The sequence below is a fragment of the Exophiala viscosa genome (genome assembly GCF_022695815.1).
Source record: "Exophiala viscosa unplaced genomic scaffold EDD37scaffold_4, whole genome shotgun sequence".
Lineage (NCBI taxonomy): Eukaryota > Fungi > Ascomycota > Eurotiomycetes > Chaetothyriales > Herpotrichiellaceae > Exophiala > Exophiala viscosa.
The window spans coordinates 846,614-867,636 of record NW_026944356.1 but is presented as its reverse complement, the minus strand read 5'-3'; the positions used below and the strand labels follow the sequence as shown (position 1 = coordinate 867,636).

The window sequence follows — 21,023 nt, the reverse complement described above, 5'->3', positions numbered from 1 at the left end:
CCTTCTCGCATGAGAGGACTTAGCTTCTCTCATGCTTCGAGTCCTGTAATACCTGATGGTTGAGGGACTCCTAGTTAACTACTGAATACAATACTTATTATATTGACTATTACTCTATCTGCCTATCCCACTAGGGTGTTCCTTACATTCTCGAAGCATCTCACTACGATCGGTCGGAGTGAGTAATAGTCGTAGGCGACACAACGTCGCCTAGAAAGGGCGATGCCGAGACAAAGGGTATCGTCGACGGAGGTTGGGTCATCCCAGGCGGAGTCTGGAGTTGACCCAGGCGAAGACGACCTACAACCTACCAACGCCGGACCTAAGTCGCGTGGAGGTCGCCAGCAACTCGCAGGCGAGAACAATACGCCTCGCTCTTCGGATAATGAGGACGAAGAGAGTGAGGAGTATCAACAACTCCTAAGGAGAAAGAAGAGCCTCGGGGCAGACCTGAAACGCAAGCGACTCAGGGATGAAATCCTCGCTATGGAAGAGGAGAGTGCCGGCAGAGAACCGTCGCGGTATGTGGAAATCGAAGGCACAACGCTGCCGAGTCGCAAGCGACTCCACAGCTCCTCGGAAGGCGCAGAGGATCAAGAATGGTTACAAAAAACATTGAAGATGGTAAAACCTCCCCTAAAGTTTAATGGGAAGAGCATGAAAGCTCTGCGCGACTTTAGCAATGGTTGGGAGACTGTGTTCGATGTAATTCCTGCCTATATCGTCCTAGATTGGGGTTATCGTATACGAGCCGTAGCCAACGGCCTTGAGGATCGCGCCTAGATCCGATGGCGACAAGATCGTAACGCTGCGGCTACGTTCCCTGTCTTATGGACTGACTTTATCTTATGGTGTAAGGACACTATTGAGGACGCTGATGTGCGCAAGGGGGAAGCCCTTATGTCGCTAGCGACTCTCAAGCAAGAATCGCATCAAGCGGTGCGAGATCTGGCGAATGCGATGGAACTCCTAGAGGGGGAGATCGGCTCCCTTATAGAGGATGAACGCCAGGGCTGGAGACTATTTCATGCCCTTATACCAGGCCTACGGGATGCGGTTCGACGGGACCTTGAGCGCATTACTTCAAGTGCATAGGTCCTAGCCTCAGCACAACGCCTAGAGAAGACAGTCGCAAGGGAGAAGCATGAGACTAGCACGAGAAGTCCTACTCCTGCGATAAAGAAAACAATATATAAGTCGTAGGTGAGGACTGAGCGAGTCTCACCCTCTCCAAGCAAGAAGGTCCGGATAGGCGAGGAGAAAGAAAAACTAGCGCCCTTTGAAGGGGAATGCCGAAACTGTGGAAAAAAGGGCCACAGGGCAAGGGACTGTTAGTCGCGTCCAACAAAACAGAGTGACGCATCCTCTTCGCCTGTGAAAAAGGAAATGAAAGGCAAAAGCAAGGAGTCGAGCTAATCAAAAAACTAAAGAGCAGCCTGCTAAGTGCCGTAGCAGCGCTGGGACTGGATACTAGCAAGGGAATCGCAGGAGACAGCGATACGTAAAAGTCGCTCACCCTCCAAATTGAGCTGATAGGTCCCCATGGGGTACGAACGGCAAAGACGCTACTCGATAGCGGGGCGCAAGCGAACTTTTTGGGACACCTATTAGTGGCCGAAATGGGGGCGCACCCTACCGACCCTAATGTTCGTGTTCGCACGGTAGCCGGCCAATCCATTCGAGTCTATGGGTAGTATCGCCTAGAAACTCAAATTGCTGATTCCTATGGGACTCGTAAGCGACTCGACCAAGACTTCCTTGCAGCAGAACTTGTATCCTATGACGCTATTCTAGGGTTCCCTTGGTTAAGGGACACGAACCCCCGAATAGATTGGTTAAGCGGCACATGGAGCTTCCGAGACGAAGGAGACTCGTAGGTGATAGAAATATCGCTTGCGGAGGTACAGGCTGAGTTGAACACGGACTTAGTTATGATAGCTTATATGCAGCCCCTTCCCGAGGAAGGCTCGTTAGAAGAAAGCGAATCGCAAGCGACTCGCCTGGAAGTTATACTCGATGAGAGACTGAAGCCCTTCGAGTCGGTTTTCTAGGAACCTAGTAGCGACCCTTTCGCTACCGATACTAGGACACGACATGAAATCCCTATTCAGGAGGGCGAAACGGTACCCTATGGACCTATTTACCCCCTAAGCAGCAAGGAGTTGCGAGTCCTTCGCGAGTACCTTGATTCAAGCCTGGAAAAGGGGTGGATTCAATCGAGTGAATCCTTAGCAGGTGCCCCTATTCTCTTCGTACCTAAGGCCGACGGTAGCCTGCGACTTTGTGTTGACTACCGTGGGCTTAACAAGATAACGGAGAAGAATAGGTACCCTCTTCCCCTGATTCCTGAAATTCTGGATCGTCTAGGTGGCGCCAAAGTCTTTTCTAAATTGGATCTTCGAGACGCCTATCATCGTATTCGAGTCGTAGAACAAGACCGTTAGAAGACTGCGTTTCGCACGCGATACGGCCATTTCGAATATTTGGTAATGCCCTTTAGTTTAACGAATGCCCCAGCGACCTTTTAGGGATACATTAATGAAGCTCTTCGGGGCCTTTTAGATAATATCTATATCGCATATATGGATGACATACTTATCTTTAGTGCCAACGAAGAGGAGCATGAGAAACATCTGCTACTTGTGCTTGAGAGGCTAAAGAGCTATAGCCTCTATGCAAAATTGTCGAAGTGTAAGTTCTTTAAGCAAGAAGTTGACTTCCTAGGGTATCGCGTAGGAGTCAACGGCGTCTCGATGGACCCTAGTAGGGTCGCGGCGATCGAAGAATGGCCTGAACCAAAGACTTTCCGGGAGATTTAGGTTTTCTTAGGATTTGCCAACTTCTATCGAGGGTTCGTTTATCGATACTCGGCAGTAGTGGCTCCTATCACAAACCTCCTCAAGGGGATGATCGCTAGTAAGAAAACAGGACCATTCGAGTGGACCGCAGACGCTTCGCATGCGTTTCGCAAGCTAAAGGACTGCTTCAAGACAGCGCCTATGCTGGCTCACTTTGACCCGGAGAAACAATCTCGCGTTGAAGTAGACGCCTTAGGCCAAGCTATCGGCGGTGTGCTGACACAAGCCTACGAGTCGCAAGGGGGTCGCACACTATGGAGGCCGGTTGCATTCTTCTCTCGCAAAATGAATGACGCTGAGAAGAATTACTATACGGGAGATGGGGAAATGTTAGCTATTGTGCACGCCTTCAAGATATGGAGACATTACCTTGAGGCCCCTGCGACTAGCACGATTGTCCTCACGGACCATGAAGCGCTGCAGAGTTTCATGACCACGAAGGTATTGAATAGGCGTCAAATGCGGTGGGCTGAAGTACTAGCCGCATACGACTTTCATATCCAGTGGAGGCGAGGAAAGGATAACCTAGTAGACGGGCTTTCCCGCCGTCCAGATCACATGGTGAAAGAAGATCTCCTAGAAAAGAGTCCTCTAAAGGCATTACTTGAATGTCGCATGCCAATTGAGGAAGACAAGGACGAAGGTCGTATGCGAGTAAGCAACGACGTCCTTGTGGGAGTGCTTACTCGGTCGATGGTTCAGAGCAGCCCTGATCCGGCTGAAAGTAGTTACAATATTGTAACTCTACCAACTGCTGAATCCGAGGTAACTCTCTAGCCAGACCTAAGTGAGGCAGAAACGGATCAGCTGCGACTCCGTCATGAGTCGCTTGCTAGTCGCTTGAGATAACTCTAAACCTAAGATGAATGGTGTAAGGAGGCCCACTGGTCGAAGGCACCTAAGGGAAAAATCGAAAAGGGCTTGTTCAGAGGGACATGGACCCTTGACCCTCAAGGTCTCTTACGTCGTGACGGAGCCGCATATATCCCGCATGATAGTGCCACACGACAAGAGATCCTATGGGCAAATCATAATGACCCCTAGGAGGGGGGACATTTTGGGCAACGCCGAATAGCGGAGACTATTATGCGACACTACTAGTGGCCGTATATAAGGAGAAATATACATGAGTATGTCGACTTATATGATGTTTGTCAACGAATGAAAGTACCAAGGCAAAAACCACATGGATACCTAGAGAACCTGCCGACCCCCAAGGGGCCGTGGTAGGATATCTCTATGGATTTCATTGTAGGCCTGCTAGCGTCGATGCACGGACGAGTCGCATGCGACGCAATACTAGTAATTGTTGATAGATACTCGAAAATGGTGAACTTGACGCCATGCACTAGCACGATAACCGCAAGCGATCTAGGGGAGATCATTCTGGAAAAAATAGTGGTAAAATATGGAGCGCCAAGATCGATCGTAAGTGATAGAGGTTTAGTTTTTACCTTAGCTTACTGGGGAACCCTGTGCTCTTACCTTACGACTCGACGGCTATTCTCCACTGCCTTCCACCTAGAAACCGATGGACAAACGGAGCGAATAAATCAAACCCTTGAAGCTTATCTAAGGTGCTATATGAATTACTAGCAAGTAGATTGGGCGATGCTACTCATAAGCGTAGAGTATACGATGAATTCGTAAGCCAATGCTACTACTAGGAAGACACCATTTTCAGACGTCCTAACCTTCAACCCCTCTATGAACATTAATGTCGAGCGCGACTCGTAGACGACACATGCGGAAAACGCACTCGCAGAGGGGAGGGCGGAAGTGCTGGCCAAGTCTATGCGAATCGCACAGGAAGCGCGTGAAACTATGGCTAAGCACTACAATCTTAAAAGAACCCCTAAACATTTCAGTGTTGGAGAACGAGTTCTACTCTCCGCTCGCAATATTCGCACCTTACGCGCAAGCAAGAAGATGGCTGATCAGTATCTAGGACCTTTCACTATACTAGAACGATATGGGGCTAACGCCTATCGACTCGACTTACCCAAGAATTATGGAAGACTCCACCACACTTTTCATATATCACTGTTGCGTGGGTATCGCATGCGACCCGGTAGCGACCTACCACTAGCTTTAGATATTGAAGGGGAAGATGAGTGGGAGGTCGACTAGATCCTGGGCGAGCGGACCCGTAGAGGGGAGCAACAGTTCTATGTTAGGTAGAAAGGTTTTGGAGAAGCTGACGACTCCTGGGAACCAGAAGAACACCTTGCGAACGCACGGGAAAAGATTGCGAGTTGGAGGCGAAGAGCGGGTGAATAGTTCCATTCAACGCTCGACTTACGCTCCTGCACTGTACCCCCGCGGGGCGTAGGCGAGGCCATAGCGAGCTCCCTGCGAAGAGCAAAACTATCTGAAAAATCTCGACTGACGCCCTAACCCTCTGCACCCCACAAGGGGTTGTAGGGGAGTCTACTGCGAGCGGCATGCCCTCTGCTCCTAGGCCCTACCGAAAAACACAACTTACCAAGACTTTGCTTTGAGTCGTAAGCGACAAGCAACCACCGCAACTACCCATCCTACCACCCACGGGTTGCGTGCGACTCTACTCCGAGTTAGACGATGACGACGATATCGTAGGCTTATTATCACCGAAGCCAGAGAAGGTTGCGGCCTCTATGCGACCCACACGCGACTCCAACGAAGCTAGAGAAGTAGTAGCCGTAGTGACAGCATTCTGGAATTCGTTAGTGACTCGCAGGCAACTCGCAATTGACACTTATAGTCAAGTGGGTCAAAGCCTGGATGATATCTGCATTGGTGACGGTAGGGGGGGAGACAGGAGGAGCAGCAGCATCTCGCACGCTGGCCGTAAGCGACCGCATCAATGGCGCATTGGGCGGAGCTGGCAATAGGCGAGTCGAGATGGGGGTCGACGGCGAGCCGGCAGCGACAGGAGCAGGAGCAGCACGGGCGGCACGAGTAGCACGGTTCACCTCACGGGTGTGGGCAGTCATTTCAAGGTCGAGGACCCTCGCCTGCGTCTCGACAGCGGCTATGGTAACACCAGCCTCACCCTGAACAAGGCGACGGTTGGTCGCGAGCAAGTCGCGGGCACGACCCTCCAAATGCTCCGGGACCTAAAGCGGTTAGCATGCGATTGCCATACAACATATATGCAACTTATAGAAGCGCACTGGGCGATGGTCCGATTGCCACCTCGGCAATACCGGCAGCGATTGTGGCCCTTAGGATACTCGCAGTTGACTCGCTGGCCAGCCTGGCCCTGGCCGCTACCAGTAGGAGCATTGGCGGGCTGAGCGCAGAGGCGGCGGAGGCATCGCTGGCAGGGCAAACCGCGCTTGACTCTCTTGCGAGTCTTGCGAGAGGGGGTGGGAGCATCATCCGGGGGGCCTGCCGCAGGTCAGTTGAAGAGTCGCATGCGATACGCATGTGAACCTACCACGTTTCTCACCACCACCACCGGGAGGACGGCCACCACCGGCACCACCGGCAATACTGCCAAGGCCAGGGACCATAGGCGCAGCGACAATGGCCGACACTACTGCGATTAGTAGGCAACCCGATTATGAACCAGTGAGCACTTACTGGTTGAGAAGAGGGAGCTGCTGCAAAGAAATCAGTCAGCATAGGCGAAAACCACGTGACATGAGTGCGACTCACAGTTGAGTGTTTTGAGATTCTGCACAAAACACAAAGTCAGCAACGTGAAACAAATCTCACGCGAGGCGGCTGAGACTTACAGACAAGCGGCGACTGAGAGAACACAAGAGCTGCAAGCACATTAGTCAGCGGAGAGTTCTATGCGAGCAATACGCAAGTACATACCGAGATGTTGTTGGTGTTGCTGTTGTGTGGAGGAAAGGAAAGAAGAGAGGGAGAGTCAAAAGATACAAGCAGCACTCTGAACTGTGCAGACTCGCCGGGTTCTCGCATATTTGTTGGGTGCGGTACAATCTGCAAAAACTTATTTATTAGGGCGAGGCTGCGGGTCACTGCACACAAGGCTGCGAGTCACTACACATAAGGCTGCGGGTTACTGTACACGAGGCTGCTGGTCACAACCCAAGGCTGAGAACTACTGTGCAAGGACACTACTAGGTGATGCAACACTACTGAGCCCTGGAGTATAGCTCTCACCTAATGAGATAGCGGAATACTTCTCGAGGACGAGAAGCCCCGGAGGGGGGGATAATTGTCAGGAATGGCATACTAGCCGAGCCGCCCGAAGGCATAGGCCCTAAGGGCGCCTATAAGGCACACCCTTCTCGCATGAGAGGACTTAGCTTCTCTCATACTTCGAGTCCTATAATACCTAAGGGTTGAGGGACTCCTAGTTAACTACTAAATACAATACCTATTATATTGACTATGACTCTATCTGCCTATCACACTAGGGTGTTCCTTACAATTTCTTATACTCCTTTTCGTTGGCACTAAAGATAAGTATATTATCTATATATACGATATAGATATTATCTAAAAGGCCTCGAAGAGCTTTATTAATATATCCCTAAAAGGTCGCTAGGGTATTCGTTAAACTAAAGGGCATTACTAAATATTCGAAATAGCCATATCGCGTGCGAAACGTAGTCTTCCAACGGTCTTATTTTACGACTCGAATACGATAATAGGCGTCTCGAAGATCCAATTTAGAAAAGACTTTAGCGCTACCTAGACAATCCAGAATTTTAGGAATTAGGGGAAGAGGGTACCTATTCTTCTCCGTTATCTTATTAAGCTCACGATAGTCAACATAAAGTTGTAGGCTATCGTCGGCCTTGAGTACGAAGAGAATAGGGGTACCTACTAAGAATTTACTCGATTAAATCTACCCCTTTTCTAGGCTTAAATCAAGGTACTCGCGAAGGACTCGTAACTCCTTACTACTTAGGGGGTAAATAGGTCTATAGGGTACCGTTTCGCCCTCCTAAATAGGGATTTTATATCGTGTTCTAGTATCGGTAGCGAAAGGGTCGCTACTAGGTTCTTAGAAAACCGACTCGAAGGGCTTTAGTCTCTTATCGAGTATAACTTCTAGGCGAGTCGCTTACGATTCGCTTTCTTTTAGCGAGCCTTCCTCGGGAAGGGGCTATATATAAGCTATTATAACTAAGTCGGTATTCAACTTAGCCTATACCTCCGCAAGCGATATTTCTATTACCTACGAGTCTCCTTCGTCTCGGAAGCTCTATATACCGCTTAACTAATCTATTTAGGGGTTCCTGTCCCTTAACTAAGGGAACCCTAGAATAGCGTTATAGGATACAAGTTCTACTATAAGGAAGTCTTAGTCGAGTCGCTTACGAGTCCTATAGAAGTCAGCGATTTAAGTTTCTAGGCGATACTACCCATAGACTCGAATAGATTAGCCGGCTACCGTACGAATACGAACATTAGGGTCGGTAGGGTACGCCCCTATTTCGGCTACTAATAGGTATCCCAAAAAGTTCGCTTACGCCCCGCTATCGAGTAGCGTCTTTACCGTTCGTACCCTATAGGGACCTATTAGCTCAATTTAGAGGGTAAGCGACTTTTGCGTATCGCTGTCTCCTACGATTCCCTTACTAGTATCCAGTCCTAGCACTACTACGGCACTTAGTAGGCTACTCTTTAGTTTTTTAATTGGCTCGACTCCTTACCTTTACCTTTTATTTCCTTTTTCATAGGCGAAGAGAATACGTTACTCTATTTTATTGGACGCGACCAATAGTCCCTTGCCCTATAGCCCTTTTTTCTATAGTTTCGACATTCCCCTTTAAAGGGCGCTAGTTTTTCTTTCTCCTCGCCTATCCGGACCTTCTTGCTTAGAGAGGGTGAGACTCGCTCAGTCCTTACCTACGACTTATATATTGTTTTCTTTATCGTAGGAGTAGGACTTCTCGTACTAGTCTTATACTTCTCCCTTACGACTATCTTCTCTAGGCGTTAGGCTAAGGCTAGGACCTATACTCTTAAAGTAATGCGCTTAAGGTCCCGTCGAATCGTATCCCGTAGGCCTAGTGTAAGGGTATAAAATAGTCTCTAACCCTAACGTTTATCCTCTATAAGGGAGCCGATCTCCCCCTCTAGGAGTTCCATCGTATTCGCTAAATCTCGCACCGCTTAATACGATTCTTACTTAAGAGTCGCTAGCGATATAAGGGCTTCCCCCTTATGTATATTAGCGTCCTCAATAGTATCCTTATACTATAAGATAAAGTTAGTTCATAAGATAAGGAACGTAGTCGTAGCGTTACGATCTTGTCGCTATCGGATCTAGGCGCGATCCTTAAGGCCGTTAGCTACGGCTCGTATACGATAACCCCAATCTAGGACGATATAGGTAGGAATTGTATCGAATATAGTCTCCTAACTATTACTAAAGTCGCGTAGAGCTTTCATACTCTTCTCATTAAACTTTAGGGGAGGTTTTACTATCTTCAATATTTTTTGTAACTATTCTTAATCCTCTACGCCTTCCGAGGAGCTATAGAGTCGCTTACGACTCGATAGCGTTGTGCCTTCGATTTCTATATACCGCGACGATTCTCTACCGGTACTCTTCTCTTCTATAGCGAGAATTTCATCCCTAAGTCGCTTACGTTTCAGGTCTACCTCGAGGCTCTTCTTTCTCCTTAGGAGTTATTAATACTCCTCACTCTCTTCGTCCTTATTATCCGAAGAGCGAGGCGTATTGTTCTCGCCTACGAGTTATTGGCGACCTCTACGCGACTTAGGTCCGACGTTAGTAGGTTATAGGTCGTCTTCGCCTAAGTCAACTCTAGACTCCGCCTAGGATGACCTAACCTCCGTCGACGATACCCTTTGTCTCGGTATCGCCCTTTCTAGGCGACGTTATATCGCCTACGACTATTACTTACTCCGACCGATCGTAGTGAGATACTTCGAGAATATAAGGAATACCCTAGTGTAATAAGTAGATAGAGTAATAGTCGATCTAATAGGTATTATATTCAGTAGTTAACTAGAAGTCCCTTAACCATTAGGTATTATAGGACTCGAAGCATAAGAGAAGCTAAGTCCTCTCATGCGAGAAGGGTATGCCTTATAGGCGCTACCTAGCCTCTAGGCCCTATGCCTTCGGGCGGCTCGGCTTAGTATACCATTCCTAATACACTCGATATTACTTCTCGATAATACGATAATTCACCGCTCGAAGCGAGTTAAGACGATATATCGAGAGAAGAGCGTAATACTAGCCTTCCTACTACCTTACGCGCTAGACTTTAACTCGATTAAGATCGCCTTCTATAAATTAAAGGAGTAAATAAGGCGTTACCGCGAGATAAGTTATAAATATATTACGAATAACTTCGCTATCTTTATTTACTTAGTAATATTATAGGTCTACGAGAAGATAACGACGAGAGTATATTTTAAAGTATATAGCTACAAAGACTCTATCGATTAGGCCTTATACTATCGTAAAGAGTAAGAGCAAGTAAAAGAGTAAGTAAAAGAGTAAGTAGAAGAGTAAGTATAGTAGTAAGTATATAGTTAAGTATATAAAATATAACTACGCTAAGAAATTAATATTACGTAAGCCTTTTTATTACGTATCGATATTTCTCTTATAGTAATTACTATATATCTTATATATCTATAAAATTTCGACTAGCTACGGCTATATCGTATCTATACTCAATACCTTTTAGCTATCTTAGTATTTAGTAGTACTATAAATTCTTGAAATTCTTGAATTAAAATAATAATCTTAGTACTCTCTTAGCGCTTACGTATATATACGTAAGCGTACGTAATAATTATTATACTAATTAAGTAGTAGCCCTTACGTAAAGTAAACTCTAATCGAACCTCCGCACTACCTTAAAATTAATAAATATCTCTAAGGATATTAGCCTTACTTAGCCTTACTATAGAATTAAGCCGATAGCGAGCCCGCGAAGCTCGCCGTATCTTCTCCTAAGCGAGATTATACTATAGGAAGATATATAAAGATCTTAAGATTCCTCCTAATCTTTATAACGAAGCCGAGAGCTATATTTATACTATTCCACTAAGTATTCGTATATCCTTTAAGATCTAAAAAGCCCTAACTATTCTCCGTAACTACGCCCTTAATTTCAAGGAATTAGGGGCCGTAAATAGAGAATTAAGTAGCTAACTAATTAAAATATACCCTTATATTATTATCGTCGTCGCTCTCGCGCTATAGTAGACTTAAACGTAGCTCGATTAGGAGTACCGAAGTAAAGGTAGTGATCGTAGTAAATAAATACTATAGTACGCTAAAATAAGTCGCGCCGATAAAGTTATATACGTTCGATATTATATTTAGCGAATTTTACGGTAGATTTACTAAAGAAGAATACGAAGATTATTACGTCGACTCTTTTCGACTCCTAGCCTTTATTATTATCTTCGTAATACTAGTAAGAGCTACTTTAATTATCGTCTCTCTACGAGCGATTATATTACTCTATATTCTAACGAGAGGTATAGATAGCCTAAAATAAATATCTTCTAGTTGCTCGATATATATTCGAGAGTTATTCTTATAGTTTAGATATAGATATTTATAGTAACGAGCTATAAGGACTTACTAATTGTTCGCTTCGTCTAGTATCGCGGCGCGTTATTATCGCTACTCTCTTTATACTTAAGTAGTACTTAGAGCGCTAGTTTTGCTCTTCTTTTTAGACTTTAAAGACTTAGATAATATACGTCGCTTCTTATCTTTTCGTCGACGTATCTATATACTATCCTCGTGTCTTGATCGTATAGAAGACGATCCCTCGAAGCTCGAAGAGCTCTACCTCGACGATAGCTCGGAAGTAAAGAGTATACGCTCTTAATATACTAAATTAAGCTATACGTCTATCTCGTGCGTAGCCCGCTTAGGTTCGTAAGAGATATCCCACTACTTCTTATACGCCGTCTCGAAGTCCGATTAACGTTCGATAGTAAGGTTAAAAGGTCTCTTTATTCTTTAAGCGGTGATCGTGAACTCGTCTTCGTAAGGTAAATTATCGACGATCTTCTTTTTAAGTATTAATATTATTAGGAGACGACCGCGGCACTCGTCTATTATATCAAGATAGTCGTACGTCTTCGAGTTAACTTAGCGACTAAACGCCTTTATCTTTCCTAAGAAGACTTATACGCTAATTAGGAAGAATACCTTACTAAGAGAGTATATCGATATAGTCGACGTATTAAACTATAAACTCGATAATATATATCGACGCGACGTTAATACCTACTTATTACTCTTATTACTTTTCCGTCGCTTCGAGATATTCGATAGGGGCGCCGTCTATACGGACGAGAGGATCGTCGTCGCTATCTTCTTCTCCTTCGACTACGTCGAGGACCCCCCTAGGGAGCCCTCCTCCTTATTATTATCGAGGGTTCTCTTCGGCTCGAAAGACTACTAGATTAACGCTATTCTATTCGCATAGCTAATCCTACCTAGCGGTATATCTTTAATACCCTTAATAGTTAGGGACCGCGAGGTAATAGTATCCCCACTAGTATTTAGCGTAGCGCGTTGCTTACTAAGGGTAAGTAATAATCGCGTAGCTATAGTAGGCACCGACTAACTAGTCGATCGCCTTAGGGAGGGAGTGCGAGTACGCTTACGGCCTCGCTATAATTGAGAGTCCTCGATCGCCTCGGCGGCGCGTACTTCGCGGAGACGAAGGGATAGAGTGCCACTTCGTAGGGAACGACGCGACATATTGATACAATATATTATAGATTAGTCTAGTATAGTCTATAGCTATTTTATAGTGGTGGTGGTGCTCATTCATTCCGTAGTGTATGGCAAAAAAGTGGCGGTGAATGGCTCGGCTAACTTGACAAATTTACAAAGTTTTGAAAGGCACAGTAGCTGGTGATATTATTTTTTCGTGACTGCGGGGTTTGGGGGTGGACGTAGCAAGGCTCTGTAAGCAGCCTTGTTCGCCTTGAAAAATACACTCTTGGCTACGGGGACATACCAGGGAAGGTGGCTCATATCATTGATTGAACAGGAAATCTATTCAGCTTGCTGCTGCTAGTTGTGCTTGTCTCGATGTGCTCGTGATGAAATTGAGATAACCACCCATAGGGTATATTGTAGTAAGGAGACCTCGACCACACCAACGCCCACGGCCGCCGTGCCCACGAGCCCAAGATGATGCCTATCATGCAAACGCCCGGCTCAGGCTGTCGCAAGTGATCGTGATGGCACTCTTGCCTGCTTCAAGGACAGCATCCATGGCAGGAAACGGGTGTGGCATTCCATCCATAACCGTCAACTCGACTGACACTCCATTGGCTCTCAGTTTCCGGGCATATTCTTCTCCTTCATGCTTCAGGACGTCCAGTCCTGCCACGATGATGTTCGCGGTGGGAAGTCGTCGGAAGATCTCATCACATGCCAGGAGGGGTGAGGCTTCCCTGTCCGACCAAGTTGCTGAGTCGGGGAGGTATTTGCGACGATACCAAAGCATCTTTTCCGCTGGAAGAGCAGCCGTGAATTCCAACGACTTCCATGTTGGATTCGAGCACGGTGTGGCCGTGTTATCAGTTACCGGCACGATCAAGAACTGTGATACAATAGTTGATCCCGGTTGTGGCCGCAGCACAGCATTCTGAGTCAACACGGCCGCAATGTTTGCTCCCGCCGACGAGCCCCCAACAGCGATCTTTGTAAGATCAAGTTGAAACTTATCTCTTCCGCTTGTTGTCGCCCAAAGGAGGGCCTCCCATGCATCGTGAACAGGTCCCGGCCAAGGTGACTCTGGAGCGAGCCTATCCCAGGACAAGGTTAGACAAAAGCAGACCTGACATGACCAAAGCAGCAACCGACACGGCTACAGAGCCTGGAGAGCAAGGGTGTGCTGACCTGTACTCAGTTGTAATTACCACAGCCCTCGCGCGGACACAGATGTGCGTGCATATAGTATTCTCCGAGTCGATATTGCCGAACACCCACCCTCCCCCGTGAAAATATAGAACCAATGGCCACCCATTGCTTGGTGGCGCTCCTTCAGGGATGAAGCATCGTATCGGTATGTCTGGGCCACGATCCCGGCGTGAAACGTAAAGATCTTGAACCGTGCCGACAGGCAGGGGATCGCTGCTGGAAACAGCGGCACTCCTTGCAGCTCTGGAAACGGAAATAGGCAACTGGTGCGCGGGCTGCTGATGTAAAAGGTACTTGTTATACCACGCCACGTACTCTGGATGCAATTTGTCCTTGACACTTGAATGAATAGGGTAACTCTCAAGCTGTATCTGGGCCCCCATGCTGAATGGTGACGTGCTTGATTCTGCGAGCTTCATGTCCGAAGCTGGACGTTAAGGGGCTTTTGCATCCGAGGAGAGGAAGCTTTATCTGCAGTCCGCATTCAAACGAGGACGGGAATTGTACCACAAAGTCGACCCTACTGACAAAAAGATGGTTTGGGGCACCCAAACGCCGCAGCCAACCGTCGCTGTTAGTTTGTTGACCTTGGTCCGGGTGGTGTTTCCATCACCAGAATGCAGGGGTCTTGTGGACGTTGAGATGTCAAATCAGAGGTCTCTGTGTAACTCGATGGAGTGGTACTTGTACATAGCCGTGGTGCCCTTGTGACGGGTTGGGGCTGCATTCGCCATGTTGGAATCGAAGGCACACCCCATCGCTAGGGATCTCGCCCAGTCGCGGGTCGACTTAGGTGCTGATTTAAGGGTTCCAAAGATCCCACGCAAAGAAGACTGGGTCACGCTATCCATGCAGTCTTCGAAGCTGCATGTTGCGATGGAGTGGCCTATACCTTCTAGGTCTCTAGGTCAATACACGGATGGATATATACCGGGGATGTACATCGGTATTGTAGGTGGCTACCACACCCGAGACGACCAATAAAGCAGATGAGCATCAAGGCGATACCGCCGAGTTTTTCTGGATTTGTGCCTTTAGCGAAATGTTGCGGACTCGGAGCCGAGCCGTCACCCTTGTCTCGTGCAGATGTGAGTGTAGTATTGGTCGATCATACATGACGGTAGTTGTGGTCAAAACATGAGAATCCCATCTTTTGAAAGTACTTCGAGTTTAGTGGTCATGTCCGTGTACAAGCGAGAAGTTCTAGGCCTTCCAAGTATGCAAGGCCCTTCGGAGCTACCCTGACGTGGACAGTTTAGGTGTGATTCGTTGATGATACACGTAAGAATCCTGGGACTGCTTCATGGGGAAGCCGTGGGGGATATTGTAGGAAGGTCTATATAGAGAGTCAGAGAACACATGCAACAACGGAATGAGCAGCCTGAAATCAACACTATGAAGTGTATTTCAACAGCACCAGTGATTGCGCCTTCTAATTAAGGCAGTTCTAGCGATAATACCCTCAACGACGCCTGCCGTACTTAAAGCAACTGACTAGTAGGCATGAGGAGCCTGCCGAGTCCCATTTACGACCTAGGAGAATATCTCTCGCATGCTTTACCGCCTCCTATCGGATGGTACATATTCCCAATACTGGCTATGACTATCCGAGCCGACTAGGAAAAAAGTGACATTGTCTGACTGAAACCCATGCATAGATGAGATATACTCAGGTGTATACTCGAAGAAGTTAAGATATGTTGTATGGTCAGACAGTACCACCTATATTTACATAGAGACCACCGCCAATGTACCTCGCTGATCCTCATACCGAACGTCCCCAAGGATGGGGCAATGTTGATCATAACCCAATATCCCCTAGATATCATGCTCGCAACGAGTCGCAGGGGCAAACTCCTCTCGTCGAGACCAGGTCCCTGCTATTCTAGTCATACAATACTGACTCTTGTCGTTCTCGTCATATCCGAATACGACTCTGTCAATCAATATTCCCGCCGCTGCTCTCCGCTTGAGCGCCTACTGCCGGCCCCAATCGTTGACTGTCCAGGCGAAGGAGTGCGGAACCTCACATCGTCGACCGGGCTGAAGCTGACGTTCTTCTTGACCCTCTCGTGGACCGCATGAGTGACCGAGGCTAGCCCACTCTTTACATGGCCAAACAAACCGCCATTTGCAGAACTGGCTGAACTTGAGCCACCACTGCTGGTGCTGGTATCGACTCTCATTGGACTGATACTACTGTGACCGCTCTCACCACTGGGCGTCGGCAGATTTGACGTCTCTGGGATCATCTCATAGACATGCTGATCGCCGCCTATACCATCAATTGAGACAACTTTTGGCGGATCATTGCCCTGGCTTGCTGACCGGTCGTCATGTCTGGGCCCCTCACCAGAACCCGAAAGTGCGGATTTTAGAGTGGAGGAGATCTTGTGGATGCCTCTGGGTTCCGGTGCTATGTCTGCATCGGTCGCCCTTGGCACGGCCGGCGATGGCGCCGCCGCTGACAGAGCGGTTTGGTTGACCGATTCTCCATCTTCCTCGACAATTGAGTCCAGAGTCAGTTGTCTGGTTTGTGTTTGAATAGGAGCCGATTCACCGCTCAATTCACTCGCGACGTCTGAAACGTCTGAAGGTGTGAATGACTCCCGAGGATTCGATGGGCGTCCATCCAGTTCTGCAGCACCACTGCCATGTGCCGAAGACGACGGCTGACCGCCCATGGCCTCATGTAATCTGGGGTTGATGGCACCGATGGTGGAGTTGGACGAGCCAGAACCAGCACTTCTCGAGGTGTTTGGGGAGGGAGTTTGACGGCTCGCAGTACTCGGTGGGTATGACTGATCCGAGGGATCGTCATCCTCGAGGCTGCTTTCCCAAGTCAAATGGGGTCTCTTGCTTGGAATCTCCCTGACATCGGCTGCTTCGAATTCTGGGATAACTTCATCAGGGTCCTTGTTGTTTGACGCCGATGCCGGACGAGCATCGAGTGTGGCTCCCTCGACTTCCTCATATATGGGACCTTTTTGACGCCTCTGCTTGCGGGGAGGAATCTCAGGGTAACGGTTCAGGTTCATTGACTGGATTTGCTTGATATCAGGTACAGGGGGAGGGAGCTCTTGACGAACGTTGATGCTCTTCGGCTGAGTTTGCCTGACATCTTGTACAGGCGGAGGAGGATCAGGACGAGCGTTCATGCTACTCAACAGAGTTTGCCTGGTATCTTGTACAGGTGATCGTAATTGTGCAATAGCAGGAGGAGACGGGATCCTTCGACGGGCATAGTCTTCTTCAAGTGGAGAGATAACCTCGGTCATTGAAGGCTCGGAGGAAGAGCGTCCGTCTGTGGAAATCTCGTCAACGTGACTGGCATAGCCTTCGTCCTCTCTGGCGGGATGCCGATATCCTTGAAATCCTCCAGATTGCCCTACTGCAATCTTCATATAGTCTGCTTCAGCTTCCTTGAGCAGATCTCGCCCTTGCGCAGCTCTACCAATCGGGAATCCCGCATCGTTCTGGCGCAATTGAGGCTGCTGGGGCTGCTGGGGCTGGTAAGGTTGTTGTGATTGCTGTGATTGCTGTGGCTTCGGGGGAAGCGTGCCCTCGTCCGGCACACCAGAGAATTGTTTAGCATACGGAAAGGGCAAAGGCGTCGAATAATCCTTCCGCCGCGACATGTCTGACCGAATCTCAGCAAAGTCAACGATAACCCAGCGATGGACCCCAGAGGACGCCTAATTTTATCCAAATTCAATACTGACTGCAGCCGAAAAGCATGGTCTTAAACCCTTGACGAAGCGAAACCATATGCTGATCGCCACTGTCACGGATACGAGATCATCAAGCTCGACGACTGTGGAGATGGTCCATCGTAGATATATCGTGGATTCGTAGCCACGGAAATACACTCTGCCCATCCATGATGTAGATGGCTGACGAAAATAGAGTTCTCCGGGGCGGGACATTAGGGGGCGACAGCCTTATCCCTGCGAGCCGGCACGGCTCAACGTCACCACTTTCGTCTCAAAACTCAGACTGTGCCACTTTATCTGGAAACCTGCTCCCACGGCATAGCGCCATCGCTCAGCGGAATTACCTACCGTCGCACATGTTTCGCTCGTGCTAGATCTGTCGTCAATCGACGCATGCTCATATGTCGCAATCTGTTGTGCATTTCGGATCTCAAAATCATGTGGAGGGCTTCTCCGGGGTACATGCTTGGTAGAAGGTTCCGACAGAACAGGTGGTATTTGAAGTCCAACTAATACATATAGTGTAACGATATACAAGCTCTTTGGCGGTAGGAACCTGCCTGTAGTCTAGGATCGTGACCAACAATCCCACCAGCGATCGCGAGAACTCGAAATGAGGCACGACTTCGTCGGACCGTCGTGCTGTGGTCGGACTGAAATTGAGCCAAACAAAGGAAGATACTTGCAGAGGACAGGATCAAGCAGCAATACCGTCCGACTCGGGCGGTCCCTTGTACGCTTTTCTTGCATACACCGCATACCAAATAGCTGAGATGACGCCGAAACCGACAAACACAACACTGGCGTAGTTCATGGTAACTTGTGTCACGGGCAGCGCAGTTGGCATGCTGAACAGGACCACTTCAAATGTGATCCAGCAAAGGGCAACGCCGTTGACGATCGGTCCGATAACGGGCCCACAATTCCATCGCGCAGTCGACACTTCACGTCTTTTGTGAATAAGGCTGATTGCGATGGGGATCGCGTAGCTTACCGCCAGCGCCATCACACCGACAGACACGAAGGCCGTGAAGGCAGCTGACGAGCCCAAGTATATGAGACCTAGAAGCATCTGCACTACCGTTGTAAGGATAAGCGCATACAGGGGCACCCCGAGCCCAGTGTTGACCTTCGACCATAGTCGAGACAATGGAATGGCGTCGTCTCTTGCAAACGCCCATGTGCAGCGCGACGCGGCGACAGTTATGCTGATACTGCAGAATGCCGTCACCCCCAACACCAGAAACATCAGACCGAGTCCGCCCCCAGGAGTGCCCATGACGCGATAGAAGATGTAAGGCAGTGCCTGGCCATAAGGTGCAGCGACGATGTCTTCCAGAGGAGGCAGGGTTACGCATATCGGGATGATGAAGAAAAGTCCTGCAAATCCACCGACAGGAACGCAAAGACTGATGGCTTTGGGGACTTTGACCGCAGGGTCTGCGCATTCCTCTGCCATAGCCGAGATCATCCCTATGGCAGAGAAAGTGTACGCAGCTGGCAACAGGCCGATGAAGAATGTGAAGCCACCCCATCCGGAAAAGGATTTATCGTAGTGGCCAAGAGCATAGGAAGCGCTGTGTCTACCGGCGTCCGCTTTCACCGAGAGCGCAATGAGGATGATTACGATGCTCAAGGCTGTCCAACCGGCGCATACAGTGTCGACCATTGGCAGGATTCTGTTCATTGTCGCGCAGATCACCAAACTGACCAGACAGATCGCATAGAAGATAAGGAGTAGCTCCCAATCTTTGGCTACCCAGTCTGGGTGGTACATCGCCACGGTACCGGCAATCAATGAGGCCATACCGAAGTTCACCGACAACGTGATAGTCCCTAGGAAGCCATAACATCAGTACTGGATACAAAGCGTGGGTTCTGAAGACAGTTGCCAAGGAGACTGTGACATTTCTTGTTCTCGAGAAGGTACCTCTTCCGCCAACCTCTGCCGTGGCGATGATGATTGAAGAGAGCCTTACAGTTGCCAATTAGCCATGTCCATCCCGTGATAAACGACAGCACGATTTTGCCTTTCGACGCGAGTTGGAAAGACCAGTAATAAGGACCAGCCGATGTAGGATATTTCGAAGCGAGTTCGCCGAGGGAAAGCGCAATGCACTCGTCAAGGACAAGCACGACGATCCAGCCGACGAATATAGCAAGAGGACCACCGCCATAAATAGCACTGATCAACGGACCACCCTCTCCATACGGGATCGCAGCAATGGCGAGTGATTGAAACAAGAGAGTCAACATCGATCGATTGCGACTCAGCTCAGGCTTGTAGCCCAGCTCGGTGAGTATATGGACATCGTCGACGGTCCCGGCTACGACGGAGCTTCTTCTGCGTCCCTCTTCGACCACCGGCGCTTGCCCCGGAGTCGCTTTCTCTGCGTCGGCAACCATGGTTCGGTGTAAACTGGCGAATTGGTCTGCGCAGAAATGCGAGAGTTGAGGCTTAAGGTGCAAGGACAAGAGTGAGGATCACCTCTGGCGTCTGAGCTGAATAGTAGAAGAAGTCACTCTTCAGAAATGGCCTTCGGGTCTTTTTTTAAGTATGAGGCTTCCTCACCTCCAAGCTAAGAATGGTATTGTAGGAGGTGAAGGTGGATCCATGAGGAAAATGAAGCACGACTCGGAGGCTTGGAACGTAGCGGCAGAGCGAGTGTCCGCATGGACTTGCCATGCGCTGGTTGGACTGCTCACCATCAGGCAGGATGCCGTGGCCGTGAATGATTCTTCATTCGCGCATTGGTGATATTTTGCCCTTTTACGGACTAGTCGAGATTGGTTATCAAACCACGCCAGACGAGAAGGCGTTAGTCCTATCAGTTGGTCTGGGGAACTTATCAGCAGCCAATTGTGATTGCCGGCTGGGTCTTGGGAGGGCGGCCTTGTCCTTTGGTGGTGATCAGCACACGGCATCTGCCCTCCTTTGCCAAGGTTCGAGCCCCGAACGTAGCTGGCACGCTTGATCAAATTGACCTTGGGCGATCAAGTTGGTCTCGGATCCCGTTGCCCCCCTGCCTAGGTCATGCGAATTGCTCTGACCAAAAGCCATGTGTCAATCGATGCAGGTACCCCAAATCCAAAGGCTTGGATCCAAGGGTGCATCTGCATACTATATCAGGCATGGTATGAGATAGTGGGTGATGTGCCACAATGGATTGATTGACGACGTTTTGGGGCGTCCGCATCCAATTGTTGTGAAACGATAAGCCAAGGGCCAATGTTTGTAGCTGCCGAGGCCGAGGCCGAACATTGACCTGGGTACCTCTGATAAGGACACAATCACAAGCCTCATCAGAGCCTTGCTTCTCAGAATCATGAAGTGGCACTGTCTGACCGGGAGCATACCACTCTCCAGCAACATCAAGTAGTTGCTTTGTTGAGACGAGATCAGTTGAGTTATACTGACAAAGCTGGTGCGATTTCGAGTTGCAGGGACCCACGCTATAACGTTTTTGCGAACAACTCCGCATAGATAACGACTAATAAGTATATGTATCTCAAGGTGAAGAGCTCCCGCAGTCAGACAGTACCACTTTTCTGACCACAGCCTTGGTGTAGCTTCAATCTCCTTCGTAAAGCAAGCTC

At 48.6% G+C, this 21,023-nt stretch overlaps 4 protein-coding genes across 4 annotated transcripts; all 4 read right to left on the bottom strand.

Moving 5' to 3' along the window:
- Nucleotides 1-5,563: 5,563 nt before the first annotated feature.
- Nucleotides 5,564-6,773, bottom strand: EDD37DRAFT_608402 (uncharacterized protein; the record flags this gene model as incomplete). Its single annotated transcript, XM_062815050.1, has 7 exons — nucleotides 5,564-5,956; nucleotides 5,986-6,230; nucleotides 6,276-6,378; nucleotides 6,426-6,445; nucleotides 6,501-6,519; nucleotides 6,581-6,610; nucleotides 6,666-6,773. 7 exons carry the CDS (start codon nucleotides 6,771-6,773, stop codon nucleotides 5,564-5,566), a joined length of 918 nt encoding a protein of 305 aa, XP_062670819.1.
- A 6,027-nt stretch (nucleotides 6,774-12,800) lies between these two features.
- On the bottom strand, nucleotides 12,801-14,096 carry EDD37DRAFT_680096 (alpha/beta hydrolase fold-domain-containing protein; the record flags this gene model as incomplete). The annotated part of the gene is made up of 2 exons (XM_062819706.1): nucleotides 12,801-13,598; nucleotides 13,693-14,096. The coding sequence occupies 2 exons, from the start codon at nucleotides 14,094-14,096 to the stop codon at nucleotides 12,989-12,991; spliced, it is 1,014 nt and encodes a 337-aa protein (XP_062670818.1). The 3' UTR covers nucleotides 12,801-12,988.
- A 1,228-nt stretch (nucleotides 14,097-15,324) lies between these two features.
- On the bottom strand, nucleotides 15,325-17,477 carry EDD37DRAFT_370983 (uncharacterized protein). The gene has a single exon (XM_062811951.1). It carries the CDS (start codon nucleotides 17,349-17,351, stop codon nucleotides 15,657-15,659), a length of 1,695 nt encoding a protein of 564 aa, XP_062670817.1. The 5' UTR covers nucleotides 17,352-17,477; the 3' UTR covers nucleotides 15,325-15,656.
- Nucleotides 17,478-17,961: 484 nt separating this feature from the next.
- EDD37DRAFT_370996 (amino acid/polyamine transporter I) lies at nucleotides 17,962-19,995 on the bottom strand. The gene is made up of 2 exons (XM_062811952.1): nucleotides 19,406-19,995; nucleotides 17,962-19,262 (listed from the first exon to the last, which is right to left on the bottom strand). Exons 1-2 carry the CDS (start codon nucleotides 19,830-19,832, stop codon nucleotides 18,124-18,126), a joined length of 1,566 nt encoding a protein of 521 aa, XP_062670816.1. The 5' UTR covers nucleotides 19,833-19,995; the 3' UTR covers nucleotides 17,962-18,123.
- Between the last annotated feature and the right edge of the window lie 1,028 nt (nucleotides 19,996-21,023).

Coding starts and splice junctions, on each gene's coding strand:
- EDD37DRAFT_370983 (XM_062811951.1), bottom strand. CDS start 17,351: ATGTCGCGGCGGAAGGATTATTCGACGCCTTTGCCCTTTCCGTATGCT.
- EDD37DRAFT_370996 (XM_062811952.1), bottom strand. CDS start 19,832: ATGGTTGCCGACGCAGAGAAAGCGACTCCGGGGCAAGCGCCGGTGGTC. Junction 19,263..19,405: donor GACATGGCTAATTGGCAACT/GTAAGGCTCTCT, acceptor ATGGCTTCCTAG/GGACTATCACGTTGTCGGTG.